Source organism: Saccopteryx leptura, chromosome 1 (genome assembly GCF_036850995.1).
Source record: "Saccopteryx leptura isolate mSacLep1 chromosome 1, mSacLep1_pri_phased_curated, whole genome shotgun sequence".
Taxonomy (NCBI): Eukaryota; Metazoa; Chordata; class Mammalia; order Chiroptera; family Emballonuridae; genus Saccopteryx; species Saccopteryx leptura.
The window spans coordinates 355,376,922-355,391,810 of NC_089503.1; the positions used below are offsets into that span (position 1 = coordinate 355,376,922).

Here is a 14,889-nt window from a genome sequence, read left to right on the forward strand (position 1 = left end):
AGTAAATACGGGTAAAGCCTTTTGAATTCACATAGAAACAATCATTAAATTAAGACAGAAAACAACCAAATTATATTAGTGTGCATCAAAAATATATAGAGTCCTGGCCAGTTGGCTCAATGGTAGAGCGTCGGCCTGGAGTGCAGGAGTCCCGGGTTTGATTCCCGGCCAGGGCACACAGGAGAAGTGGCCATCTGCTTCTCTACCCCTCCCCCTCTCCTTCTTCTCTGTCTCTCTCTTCCCCTCCCGCAGCTAATGCTCCATTGGAGCAAAGTTGGCCTGGGCACTGAGGATTGTTCTGTGGCCTCTGCCTCAGGTGCTAGAATGGCTCTAGTTGCAACAGAGCGACACCCCAGATGGGCAGAGCATCACCCCCTGGTGGGCGTGCCGGGTGGATCCTGGTCAGGTGCATGGGGGAGTCTGTCTGACTGCCTCCCCATTTCCAACTTCAGAAAAATACACACACACACACACACACACATATACACACAAAATATATATATGTGTATCTTTTATCTAGTCTCTAAACTGAAGGCAGTGTTTCTTAAATTGTTTATACACTTCCAAGAAAAGAAAAATCCATACAAATTTTCTTGAATTACTTTGAAGAAAACAGTTTGAAGTGAAAAAAGCGGTAAAGATAACACTGTATCCTTAGGATCCTCCATAGGATTATCAAGTACGCTAATAGAGAGGAGTCATTACTTAGCAGTCTACTGGCAGCTATTTAGTCCATTTGCTTTGGCACATTTTTGTGGAGTGTTTTGCTCACAGGAGACATTGAAGACATAGGAAGATGCTTCTATGCTCCTGGGGTGTGGTTAGTGTTGGAGCAGCATCATCACAGGTAATATAAAATAGACCCATTGCTATTGTCAGGTAGTATACATGTAGAAGATCAAAAAGATTTCTGTGAACCCAGTAGGCTCTCCTTATGATGAGCTCCTTGGAATTTACAAAATCTAAAGAAGATTCATTTGGTTTTTCAGTAACAATTTCTTCTGGGGAACTTTGAAAGAGACCTGTCCTATCAATGAAATCTACTCTGTATATTTACAGGAATGTTTCAGGGTATTTTTAAGGGTCAATGTGAGAACTGTAGATATGCAATTATTTATTTCAGAGTTAGAATGAAAGCAAGTGATGATACTCTGCTATTAATTTATCAGCTATAAAATTATTCAATTTGAACTAATCTTTGCAAATGCAACATTAACAAGGCCGATAACCATACTTTTATTCTCCACTAATACAGGAAACATATTTACAGAAACTATTTTAGCAGTAGCACTTATTGTGACTTAATTTAATTATCCTCAAATCATGTTTTGACAGTTATTAGTCCAATTAGCAAATATAAAATAGTTCTCATGGAAATGAATTTTTAAGCCAAATATTTTTCTTTATGTAAGCAGCAAAAATTTGATTCTAAGCCATCAAATTATCTGTCACTTTAAAACGTGAATATTTTGATCATAGCTTAAGGCTATATAGAAAGCTTATTTCTGAAGGAAAAGAGATACTTAGAGATGGGCCACTTTTCTCCGTTTTAACACCTAATGTATTAATATCTTCTGAAAATTGCACACAAATATATCATGTATCTTGCTAAAAACCCACACCATTCATCTTTAATTGTCAATCAAAATGCCTATCATGTGTCTACTCAGAATCTCAGGATAATTTTGTTACATAAATATACTAGAGATAATATTAATACAAAAGACCCATGGAAGAGTTATAGTTAGAGAATAAGAGAGTCCTAAGTTACTCGATTTTCTTTTAAAATTTATTTAACTTTGGTCTGTAAAGAATGTGATACTTGGAAAATTTTTGTTTTAATTCAGTGAAAGGAGGGGAGGCAGAGACAGTCTCCCACAGGCACCCCAACCAGGATCCACCCGGCAAGCCCACCAGGGGGTGATGCTCTGCCCATCTGGGGCCATGCTCAAACCTGAGCTCTTCCTAGCACTTGAGGCCATGGAACCATCCTCAGTGCCCAGGACCAACCCACTCCAATTGAGCCATGGATGTAGGAGGGGGAGAGAGAGAGAGAAAGAGAGAGCGAAGCAAGGGGGGTGGGGTAGAGAAGCCAATGGGCACTTCTCCTCTGTGCCCTCACTGGGAATCGAACCCAGGACTTCCACACACTAGGCCAACGCTCTACCACTAGACAACCGGCCAGGGCTAAGAAGATTTTTAATGTATCTATTGTAGGTAGGAATTTGTAATGAGAGAATAGTGAAGCTTGGCAATTGAGAATTAAATCAGATTTTAAAAATGATTAAATACCCTCCTTGTGCAATGTGAAGTGACTCGTCTTCTGTTTTCATTGTTTTTCATCATATAATGTTTTTAGAACACACATGTAGGTTTATTTCTTACATCTGTACCATACTGACGTGGCTCAGTATGTTGTTCTCCCTATCTGGTAAATTAGGTAAGAACCTTTGGTTACGTTCACATATCACTGTATGTGTGTGTATTCATATACACATGTGTCTTTTTGCAATGTATGCATCACAATACAATTTTCAAACAAGATAGAGAAAGCAAAACAACAGTCTAGACTGTTTTCTCAAGATTATTAGCATGGCACTGTGTCACTGTGCGTTTTAGTTGCCGCTATTCCCAGAATAAATGCTAAAATGACTCATAAACTTTATAAATACTGTCAATGCTTGCAAGCACTCAGAATAATTTTGGCACTGGTGGGAAAACAATATTTTATTCCTCAACAACTCATGTCCGAAATGTATTGCTGTTCTGGATGATTTTGGTGCAAGTTAGTGTCTCAACTTTGAAAAATCACTTCTTTCCCTCACTGCTGACAATAATCTCAATCATGTCTTGGAGAAATACTATAATTATAGATGTCCAGTTCTTGGGGACAATTCCTGCCTATCATGTTCTACTGTGCATTTTTTTTTGTATTTTCTGAGCATAAACGCCCATATCAAAATCATTCATCTTCAGCAACCTTACCCTCCATTTGGTATAGAGACCACAGAACTGTTCATTAATCTTCCACATCTTCATTTAAAAACAAACTAGTTAAGTATGAGGACTGGGAATATGCTGTGTGTAGACACACGAGTTAAGCAATGGGTTTAAGAAATATTATTGCATCATGTTCATGAACTATGCCTTTTTCTAATGTGACTCCGTACACTCTTACCTACCAGTTTCTCTAACAGACTTATCTGTACCTACGACTCCATCATAGTTTCTCCTGCATCTACTTACTCTCTCTGGCTCTTGGCACTTCTGGCCATGTTTTGTTTTCCATTAAACAGTCCCAAGTCCCATCTGTTTTAATTTATCACTCTCAGAATCTAAGAAGCCCTCTAGAACTTTGCCTTAAAACTTCATTTTAGCTCTGACTCCCAAATCATTGTCTTTAGAGAAGCCTAGCTTTAAGCTGAAGATCCAGATATAAAAAGAAATTTGTAAACAAGGAAAATACTCTTCTAAGCATCATTCGTCTTTCGCACAAGAATCATATTTCTCACCTCTCTCCGAAGAATGCAGTGGACCATGACTATCACAAAGCCTTGCAATGAATCAAACACTGCAAAAAGTATTTGGAACAATATGGAACGTTTGTCTGTCATGGCCAGAACTGCAGACATCCACGTCAGAGCCAGAAGGGGCAGCACCACACAGGAACTCCAAAGAGACGCCCTGTGAAGAGACGGAGAAAGCAACATTACGAAGCGGCCCGTCATAGCCCCAGAAATAACCAAACCCCCATTCAACAAAGCATTCTTTTTTTATGTGGCACCAAGGCCATTAACTTGGAAACCACAAAGCAGATAAACATTCAATAGTTCTTAAAATTTTTTTATAGATAATCCCACAATAGTTATAAAGGTAGTTGCCAATTATAAATATTTAAGTATGCTTTTAGCTCTAATACGTATTAGCAAACATGATATTTTTTTTTTCCATCATAGCATTCTCTCACATGCACCATAAAAGATTTGTAACAAGAAGATGTAAATGATTGGGACTAACATGGCGTTACTGGCGGTGGTGGCTGACAAAGCTGTTGTTGAAACTACTCCACACTTGGCACATTTGAGCGTCAAACCGCTATGAGGCTCACTCATCTGACTGCAAACAAACAGAACACCCACAAAAAGAACAAAATATTGAATTGTCACCAAAAAAAATTGCTGTGGTAAGTTAGCTTTTAAATACGATTTCATGCAGAAAAGTATATTGATCAAAAATGAATGTTCTAGGTCATTTACAAGATGCATTTACATTACACATTATTTTTGTAACATTTACCTTTTAATAATTTGGGCTTTTGTAGCATGCAATGCACATTTCAATCATTTACACCATAAATGGTCCTTGCGTCTACAGACCAAAGTTGCCCAATACGCTGAGTTAAACATAAGCATGTTTTTGTGTTGACATACAGTGAAAACCCTTTATTCAGACCCCTGATAAAAAAGTAAGGACTCCTAACTTTTCATTATCATTTGCAAAAGGCTCCTAATATCAATTAAAACCATTTGATATGTAAATATGTATCCCAGAAGTCCAATATAGAAAGAAGATACCTAATTTAGACCTTTAGTCATTTGTACAAGGTATACCTTTGTCACAAAATGATATTTTGAAATTTCTTATATTTTAGGATGATCTGAATATAGGGGCTGATGAAATTAGTTGATAATAAAAAGGGTGATAGCTTTCTGCTCTAATATAATCACACTGAACATAATCATTAAGTTCAAAATATTCTTTCTAAATGTTTTGTCATAGACACCATCTAATAGCATTTATATGGTCTCTTCTAGTCTAGAGAATTGTGCAGATAAATTTAGATTAAAATAATTCAAGTTTAGTCTACTGTCATAAAATAAAGTTACACTACATAGCAAAGCTTCATATACACTGTGCTTTAGAAAAGAGTCCTTGAAAAATGTCTGTTTTATTATAATCCTCTTAGGAAAAAACCAAAAATAAATTACTTGAATCAAAATTCAAAACACCTTGAAATAATTTTCTGCAGTGTATTTCTCTCATCCATTCCCATGTGATGTTTATGTCTAAATTATAAGCCCAGTAGGTTTTTTTCCTTAATAATATTATAGTGGACTTACATTATTATGTGTAAAATAAAATCCACAGAACAGAAAGAATCACAAGAGGCTCATAATTCAGAATGTCTGGTATCTTTTAAAGAAGTACACTCATTTGTAGTAGTGATTGGATGGGATAATAAATCTGAAAGCTATTAAGTAAGTAGATTGATCTGTAGACCCCATGAGAAAAGTCAAGGCTTTCAGAGTTAAATGTGGGGGATGGGGAATATAATACTAAATCATTCCCTTTACTGATTTAACTGAGGACATATGTACTAGACACATCTGCCTAAACTTTTCAAAATAATAGAGAATTGGCAGTCTTTCCACTGGGGTTTATGAACGTTTCAATGGGCATGCCATTGCTTTTGAAATTACTCCCAAGTGAGTACCTTGACCAAAATTCTCCACAGCAGCTGAATATCAAATGTATACACCCAACTACAAAGACTAATGTATGGGACCCAGGCATCGGTATTTGTTAGAGTTCCATAATTACTCTGATGAGCAAAGAGGAATGAACACCACTGCCCTAAGTATTCATTTGAGGGTCTGCAATTTGTTAAGTCTCACTAGATTAATATTAAAAGGTATTAATTAGCCATTTATTGTTTTCTTGATCACAGAAGGTAGGCTACTTGGTGTCAGTATTTCAAGCACGGATGTGGCTACCTTTCTTAACTTTAAGGACACCATGCATCTACGCTCTAAAATTAGATTGAAAAGCTAAAGATTACTTAAAAATAATTTTAGTACACAACGTAAGTATTTTAGTCTTGAAAGAAAGAGTAATTTGAATAAGTACAGACTTTGCTAAAAATTTTATTTTAAGACAATATTTGAAATGCTCATTTCTCTTTGAGTTTTGACACTGGCTAAAAGGCCTACAGAAACTTTCCTTAGTCAGAGCTAACTGTTAAAAATTATGCTTGCTATGAACTGGCTGGGCACCCTTCGAACTCTGTTATTATATATCAGGGGTCCCCAAACTACGGCCCACGGGCCATTTATCCGGCCCCCGCCGCACTTCTGGAAGGGTACCTCTTTCATTGGTGGTCAGTGAGAGGAGCATAGTTCCCATTGAAATATTGGTCAGTTTGTTGATTTAAATTTACTTGTTCTTTATTTTAAATATTGTATTTGTTCCCGTTTTGTTTTTTTACTTTAAAATAAGATATGTGCAGTGTGCATAGGAATTTGTTCATAGGTTTTTTTTATAGTCCGGCCCTCCAACGGTCTGAGGGACAGTGAACTGGCCCCCTGTGTAAAAAGTTTGGGGACCCCTGTACATGAATGGAGCAGAGAACAGATAGAGTTCCCAGAAACCTAATATTTTTTCCTAGTTTGCATGGCCACTATGGAAATTAATGTATTATGAAGAATACACAGTCTAGATGCCAAATTATGTTGCTGCAACCGAAAATAAAACTTGTTTCTTTGTTGTAAGAGAAATTCTGCATTTGTAAAAACAAAAAGTGCTAACAATTAAAAGAAACATTGAGTTTCCCATAAGTTTAGATGTAACCAGTACGCAGTCGAGCACCAGAGTCTGAACTCGGGGCATTTCTCTGCTCTCTCCGGGTGGTCTGTATAGTCCTGGTAGGAATGGGGGTAGATGGGGAGGGTCTCAAAGTCCACAAGTTCTAGTTCCCTTCTCAATGATTTTTTGTTTTTTTTAGAAAATACAATTTTTGTCTAATTTGGTTTATTAATACTATAAAAAATTCCCTGAAAAGAAAATCTGCCTTCTCCCTTTGGAATAATCTTGAGATTTGTACAAGGCCCTGGTAGAGTAGTAGTCTCCTTAATTTCAGATAGGTGAGATAAAGCAGTTTAAAATATGTGGTAGATAACAAAGCTGCATTTCAGCAAAAGAGAGAAGATGATATTCTCTGTTTGAGATATTCTAAAAAGACACATGCCACTTTATCTTGTTTTCATTCTTTCCAGTTATTATTTTATACAAGATACATCGATATTTATAATAAATCCCCTTTGGTAAATGTATTTTATGTATTATAACAATTTAATATAGTTTGGATATTATAAAACTTGTCAAGCTACTGTATTATTTATTAGTCATTCGCTTATTTGCTTTAAATATTTATTAAACAAACTATATTCTTGGAGGTTTCTAATAACTGATCATGAAAAGAAGAAAGGAACAAAGAAACAGGAATAAATGGGAGCAGGAATGTCTTGGTACCATATTTAATTCTCAATAATAATGTTTCAAAAGAAATGCTGATATCTATGTTTATTCAAACAACCAGAAATGGTCACTATCTACGATTAGGAAGATCAATTATGAAGTTAATCAATTAGCTTTCTGTTCAATGCTTCTTTAGTTAATTCTAATTATTTGTTCTTCACTGAAGTCCTTCTTACTGCCCTCATTGCTTTCTCTGTGAAGTAAAATCCAAACATTAATGTCTTTTAAAAAAAACCTTTCAATTACCCTTTGGAATAGAGCAAGTTTCAATCTATAGATACTGAAGTTTAAACAGCATTTTATATTCTAGATAAAATTTATTTATTTATTTATTTATTTATTTATTTATTTATTTATTTAAAGTGAGAGTAGAGGAGATACTGAGACAGACTCCTATATGTGCCCCAACCAGGATCCAATTAGCAACCCCCACCTGGGCCAATGCTATACCCCTTTGGGGCCATGCTCACAATGAGCTATTTTTAGCACCTGCAGAGGAGGCTCGGAGGGAGCCATTCTTAGTGCCGGGCTTGATGCGCTCAAATCAATCCAGCAATGGCTGCAGGAGGAGAAGAGAGAGTGAGAGAAGGGGAGGGGAAGGAGTGGAGAAGCAGATGGGCACTTCTCCTGTGTGCCCTGACCAGGACATCCAAACACCAATACTACCACTGAGCCAACTGGCCAGGGTCACAAAAAATGGTTTGAACCTAGAGTCCTTCATTTGTTAATAATTCTTTTCTGCTCTGAACAATAACCGGTATTCTGCTTTTAATACCATTTCTATATCTCCAGCAATGGTCTCTACTCCAGAAAAACACTGCCTGATTCATTTTATCAGGGAAACAGTTGTCTATTCTTGTCAGATTTTTAGAGATAGAGGTTTTAACATTAGTATATAGATTAAAATGACTAATTTCTAAATTCATAATGTGACAATGTTATCATTTCTCCTAAACCTGTGTTATCTCTTACAAAGAGGTATGTGAATCAAACTGGATATGACAGACAAAATAAATGAGAAAAATACTGACTGCAAATTTAATACACCCTGATGTATTATACTCATTCTAATGATCTCATCTCTTTTTCTGACCTCAAGATCATTAATGGTGACAGCATGGGAGCATGACTGATAGAAGTCACAGTTGTTGAAAACAATCCGTTTAGTTTGGTTTCCTCATTTCTCTCATTATAACAATAGCCACCATTTGTTGAGAGAAATGCTTAATATTTACCAGATACTCTAATTAATGATTTATACACATTATATTTCACATGCTCTATTTTGAGATAAGAGTCATTATCTCCATTTCCTAGGTGAGGAGACTTAGCTGCAGAGATGAAGTAGTATGCCCAAAGACACACACTGCTGGTAATTACAGAGCTAGATATTGAGCATGTACGTATGTATGTATATATTTATAAGCTTTATCCTAATCACCAACTTTCTTATATCTCCAACCAAAGTAATTATACACATTTATTTATACAAGTTTATACCAGTAGTGGCAGAACTTAGTTTCTATACTCAGTACACAGTAAAATCAATTTATTCTTACACCATTAATCTAGACAGAAATAACTGAAGAACCACTTGCTCCAACCCCAGCCATCTGTGGCAGACTAACAAGAGTAATTATGTGAAAGCTTCAAGTTCAGCTGGTACAGAAAGCTCAGTATCGGCACAGGTTCAAGCCTGCCTATTTAAAGATACTGCAGAGACTCATCTGAAGTGAAAAAAGGCTCTAAGAGGGAAATGATTCTCCCCTCAAAAAGGAACCTCCAATGTTTTTATTACACCACTGCAGTGCTATTGTTTGATATGAATGATGCCAAATTTTTATATTAAAAACCATTAAACTTATACCTTTACCAGGGAAGAAAATACCTGAACTATCTTATAAATCCCTATATAGATGGTAAAAACACACAGAACCTAAAATCCTCCTCCTCATCAAATATTACAACTATTAAATAAAAGCATGAATTATTAAAGAAATTAGAACAATGATAGGGTGTTTTGAATAAAGGTATAGCTAAACAGAAAGAAGAAAGCTATAAACTGTATAGAAGATACAAAGGGAAATTCAAAGGCACTCATATTTCATTCAAGCTTCTACAAATTTTGATGATACAGTGACAATATAACCTAAAAAAGGCACCATTGGTGTGTTTATGAAATTTTAAGTTATTATTAGAAATGGTGATATTATAATAACAGTAAATGCTTTCTTGAATTGCATAAATGGTTAAAATGTGCAAGTGAAAATTATAAATAACTCTTTCTAGGAAGTTATAGTCAAAACCTCATATAAAATGAGAATATATGACAAGAATAGTGTTTCATAAAAGATTATTTCAAGAATTGTTCCGGTGTATACAGTTAATCAAAGAAAATGCAGTCATTTCACCCTACTAAGGTCTGCTGCCCCATCCAGGTGTGTCTCACACGGACATTATCCTCAGTCTACCATCCTGTCCTTTGCGACCAAAACTAGGGGACCCTGAAACCCTCACCAGGGACAATGATTTTAGGTCTAGCATCCACATTTTATCTTCTTTTAAAACAAACTATATACACAAGCCCAGGTTTCCTTTTTCTTTTTTGAAAATTTTATTCATTTTAGAAAGAGGAGAGAGAGAGAGAGAAAGGGGGAGGAGCAGGAAGCACCAACTCTCATATGTGCCTTGATCAGGCAAGCCTGGGGTTTTGAACCACTGACCTCAGTGCTCCAGGCTGACATTTTATCCACTGCACCACCACAGGTCAGGCCTTTATTTTTTATATATAAGTTGATAAAGATTCTTTTTTTTTAAATTTTTTATTGATTGATTTTAGTGAGAAAGAAAGGGAAGAGGGAGAGGGAGAAAGAGGGGTGACAGAGAGAGAGAAGAAGGGGGAAGAAACAGAGGGAATAGGAGGGAGGGAGAGAGGGAAAGAGACAGAGAGAGAGTTGTTGTTTTACTTATTTATGCATTCATTGGTTGACTTATATGTACTCTGACTGGAGTTTAAACTCTCAACCCTGGCATAGTGGGACAGCACTCTAACCAACTGAGCTACATTGCCAGGACTCAAACCCAGATTTTCTTAATGTGTTTTTTTTTTTAATTTTTAGATTTTTGGCCACATTACTTAAGAATAATAAGCACATTGGAATCTTAAATGGCAGAATCTACCAGACACATTTGTTCATCAAGAGCATAATTCAAGGCACAGTCAAATGTAGCAAATGATGATCTGGAATTGGAGTATGGGGTTCACTGGTCAAGAACCTTCAAAATCCACCAATTGCAGCTTACCCGGCTCTGTGTTTGAGCTTTTTATCTAGGATCCCATCTCTGGAAACAAGTTTATTAAATACCAAAATGCCAATCACCATGTTGACCTGTCAAACAGAAACAAAGGTTGACCTTTCAATGATATTGAAGGGGTTCAGGTCCCTGTTTCTCCTAAAAACTCTCTTTTATCAATTTACAACCACGATGGAATTAAAGACTCACAGTAGTAAACAGGAAGCACTTCTCAAATATGTATATTTATAAGTACATAAAGGATAACAGTGGTATGTTACTTTAAAGTTTTAAAGTACATTAAGTATGTTTAATATCCATAATTTACAGTTAACACAGAAAATGAACATTCAATTGCCTAACATATTTTTCTTCTTTTCCAAGTGAGAGGAGGGGAGAGAGAGACAGACTCCCACATGCACCTCAACTGGGATCCACCCAGCAACCCCACTCTGGAGGTGATGCTCTGCCCATCTGCAGCCATGCTCGCAACCGAGCTATTTTTAGCTCCTCCAATGGAGGCTCCACGGAGCAATACTCAGTGCCCAGGGCCAATGTGCTCAAATCAATTGAGCTATGGCTGCGGGAGTAGAAGAGAGAGTAAGAGAAGGGGAGAAGGGAGAGGCGTGGAGAAACAGGTGGTTGCTTCTCCTGTGTGCCCTGACCAGAAATGGAGCCTGGGACATACACAAGCCAGGCCAATGCTCTACCACTGAGCCAACTGGCCGGGGCCTCAATTGCCTAACTTTTAAATGGTGCCATACTGTGTCAATCTGGTATTCTTGTTTCTGTGTCATCCCTGAATAAAATCAATTGGCTAAATTAGTTTTACCCTATGCCTGAGAGTCAAAAGATTTTGTGTCTCACAGTGTGAGGCTAGAGTGAGCCTTGGATGCCAAAGGTGCTAAAGTTTCATCAGTGTCCACAGCATGGAGAACAGAATGCCTACATTACTCGTGCAGTGTGGCTATTTCTCCTGTGGGGTGGGCAGCATTTTGATGCTCCATGCCTTCCTAGATAAAGGGTAAAGCCTATTTAACTCATCACAACCCTTCAAAAGAGAGACATTAACACCATTTCTTATAATGTGCTCAATTGAACACTTCTCAGCATTCTCTAAGACTCTTGCTCTCACTTAAAAGGATTTAAATACAGGTGAAATGAAATCACACATATTTTTTCTTTCTCAAGCAAAACTGCAAAAAAGCTGCAGAGATAGCTGTGCTCTATTCATAGCAGCTCATTATGACTAGCACCTAAGGTTCTCCAACCTATTCACACTTCCTGATAAAGGAATCCAGTCTAGTGCGGAAACCAAGATAATCAAGGAAAAATACTTCTTCTTTTTACCTTGCTGCCCCTTACCCTCTATAATCAACAGAATCTTGGTACCTGCCCAATGTAAATGGGTAAAGACAACATTGAAACCACTTTTTCACAAGCAAAGTGACTAGTTACGAAAAAAACAAAAATTCCACTTCCCTCCATAAACTTTGGCCAGATGAAATATAAAGCTGATATCTGTTTAATTGCTGGTGTAAGGAAGAGCTAAAGCACCTGTTAGGCAGGGACTTAGAAGGTTTTATTCTTCACAGCTTCCTGACAAGATACTATTTAATCAAGAGACTGACCTTTATACTTCTCATTATTTGAAACAAGAAAAAAAGTATATTTCATGGATTCTATTAATCTCCAACTTAATCACAAGGAGATTCATCACTACTCCAAAAACTTTACTTTAGTCTTTCAATTATACACATACTCTCTGTTTTTTATTTTAGAGTTATATGTATATTAGCCTAGTAATTTAAGGGAAATAATTTAGGTGGATTAAATATTCAACGCAGCAGACTAAAATGTATCTGTTTCAGTTTCCCATGGTTTCTCTAACACTGATGCCTGGAATTTATTTCTCTTGTGAAAAATTAATAGTTTTTGCTCTTTTATAGTTTAGAAGAGAGCCAACTTTAAAGAAAAAGTTACAGTTATAAAGCAAGGTGTTCAAGAAATCAAAGGGTAATTTTCCAATTAGAAATCTAATTGCATAGCAATATGGATCTTTGTAGTTAATTCAGACCATTTCTTTACTCCCTTATATTTTCCAAAGATTTATAGGACAAGAAAGATTTGTAATTAATAAATTCAGAGAGAACAAGACAAATTGGTAAGAAAATTTTATGTTACTATAATTAAACAGGTATAGGGATTATTTTATGATTCCAAAAGAAAAAAATTTAAATCCTTGCACACAACCTATGGCAGGGGTTCTCAACAGGGGTGATTTCTACCCCTGGAAAACAACTAGGAGATGTCTGGAGATATTTCTGATTGTTACAATTTCAGGGTACTACTGGTGCCTAGTAGGTAGAGGCCAGCAGTACTGCTAAGCATACTTATACAATACACAGGACAGCCCCTCCCCCCCAACAAAGAAATAGCTGGTCCAAATGTCTGAAGAACTGCGGTTGAGACACATGGTTATATTGTATATTTTCTCATTGATACTTGGGCAGCAGCAGTTATTAAGATGAAGAGATCTTAGTAACTATGTAGATCATACAGAATAGTAAAAAGGTGAAATGATCATAGATGACGAAATTATATACATTAAAGAAGAATTGATTAAAACTTAAACTTCTTTACCAATATGAAAATACTATATATAAGAGAAGTTCCACACTCCCACATTTAATATTCTTCAGTCTCAAAATAAGAATGTTTTAGAGTAATAAAGGACTGAATGGCAACTGATCATTCAAATTTAAGCAATAATTCATTGAACTTTAAAATTTCTACACAACAAATACAAAACTGCTATTCTCATTGAAACAAAGTAGTCTTTCTTTGCTAAGAAAACAAAACAAGTTCATGTCGACGTTTACCAGGACAACGGCAGCTGCAGGTCCAACGAAAGCGTAGAGCAGTCCTCCTTCAAGAGAGAGCCAGCAGCTGAAAATAACATCAGATAAAAACTAACAAAAATTAGTGATAAGTGTTAAACCACGGAAGCGCCATACAAATAACCTGAGTTATGCATTTAGCCTTGGAATTTTGGTGAGTTTCAAAGTTTTGTGATTTAAAAAAAATGCATAGAAGATGTGGAAGAAGCTAAAATTAGAGTGGTTCATGAGTGAGAAATACTACATACTTCTCACAGAAAAGAAACTTTTATTGTCAGGCCCGACTTTCAGGCATTTAAAACGTTTTACACAAATTACTCTTGAAGTAAGATTTTTATATTGACTTTCAATACAAAGGTGGCTATTACACTTTGTAAAGTGCTGCTTTATATCCATTATAGGATTTTCCCGATACACTGTTAAGCAAGAACAGTGTGTTTTTAGAGTCTTAGACATGCCATTTGCCCAATTTTCCTTGAGGCCATTGAGATACAGGGAGAAATTGATTTAAAAGCCATCATTGCAGCAAATGGATAACTTAGTTTGCATGCTTTTTTTTTTTCCTTCCAGTCTTACTTTTCCCCAAGCCTACTAAGAAAATTTATTGAAGATAAGCTTTTGATTCCTAAATTCACCAAGAGATGCAAGTTTTCATTGAAAGGGATATGGCAACCCATTTATATAAAAACATTCATTCTATCACACTACAGGAGCATGAAGAGGGCTTAGGGCTCCACACTGGAAGCTCTACAGGGTTGTTCATTTGCACGTGCAGGATCCAGGAGAGCCAAACGAGGACAGTGTGAGGGACAATTTATCACTGCTGATGCAAAGGGTCATGTCCACCATTTCACCCAGTTTCAAACTGCACCTCAGCACAATTTGACACTTTTCAATATTACTTTCAGTCCACCGAGTCAACACGCTGCCTTCAAAATTAACAACGATTAATAATACTTGTTCTATATTTGTTTTAACAATAAACCTTTATATTGCTTGTGGTGGTGGTCACATGTCTTTGGCATTTATTAAAACTCATAGAATTCTAAATCTAATAGGCTGTTACTCTATGTAAATTATACCTTTATTAACATTTTAAATCTAGAAATGACACACACACACCTATTTCAACATATGCATAACACAAATGTGTGTCTGTGTGAACATTCTAAGTCTGCATCTAGTTACTGCCCTTAGCCACACAGCAGGCAGGTGAAGTCCTACTTTCCCACTTCGGGGTGAGAATTTAACACTAACTTCTAAAATAAAATGTCTGAGAAAAAGCCCTTACTCTGATAAATACTTGTTTGCTGTCTCTAAGATTGCCACTCAATTTCTACTATATTTTTGAGTAAATTATCCTTCAAACTGATAACATTAC

General features: G+C 36.3%; 1 protein-coding gene across 3 annotated transcripts in view; it reads right to left on the reverse strand.

Moving 5' to 3' along the window:
• The window catches only part of ADGRB3 (adhesion G protein-coupled receptor B3), a 796,575-nt gene that overhangs the window by 43,745 nt on the left and 737,941 nt on the right, over positions 1 to 14,889 (reverse strand). For 2 of the 3 annotated variants that reach the window (XM_066359102.1, XM_066359101.1), the window contains 4 exons: positions 13,491 to 13,557; positions 10,618 to 10,703; positions 4,018 to 4,116; positions 3,513 to 3,684 (listed from right to left, as the gene is read on the reverse strand). In XM_066359102.1, coding sequence (XP_066215199.1) covers positions 3,513 to 3,684; positions 4,018 to 4,116; positions 10,618 to 10,703; positions 13,491 to 13,557 — 424 coding nt within the window. The remainder of the gene's footprint in view (positions 1 to 3,512; positions 3,685 to 4,017; positions 4,117 to 10,617; positions 10,704 to 13,490; positions 13,558 to 14,889) is intronic. The other variant, XM_066359103.1, reaches the window with a different exon arrangement.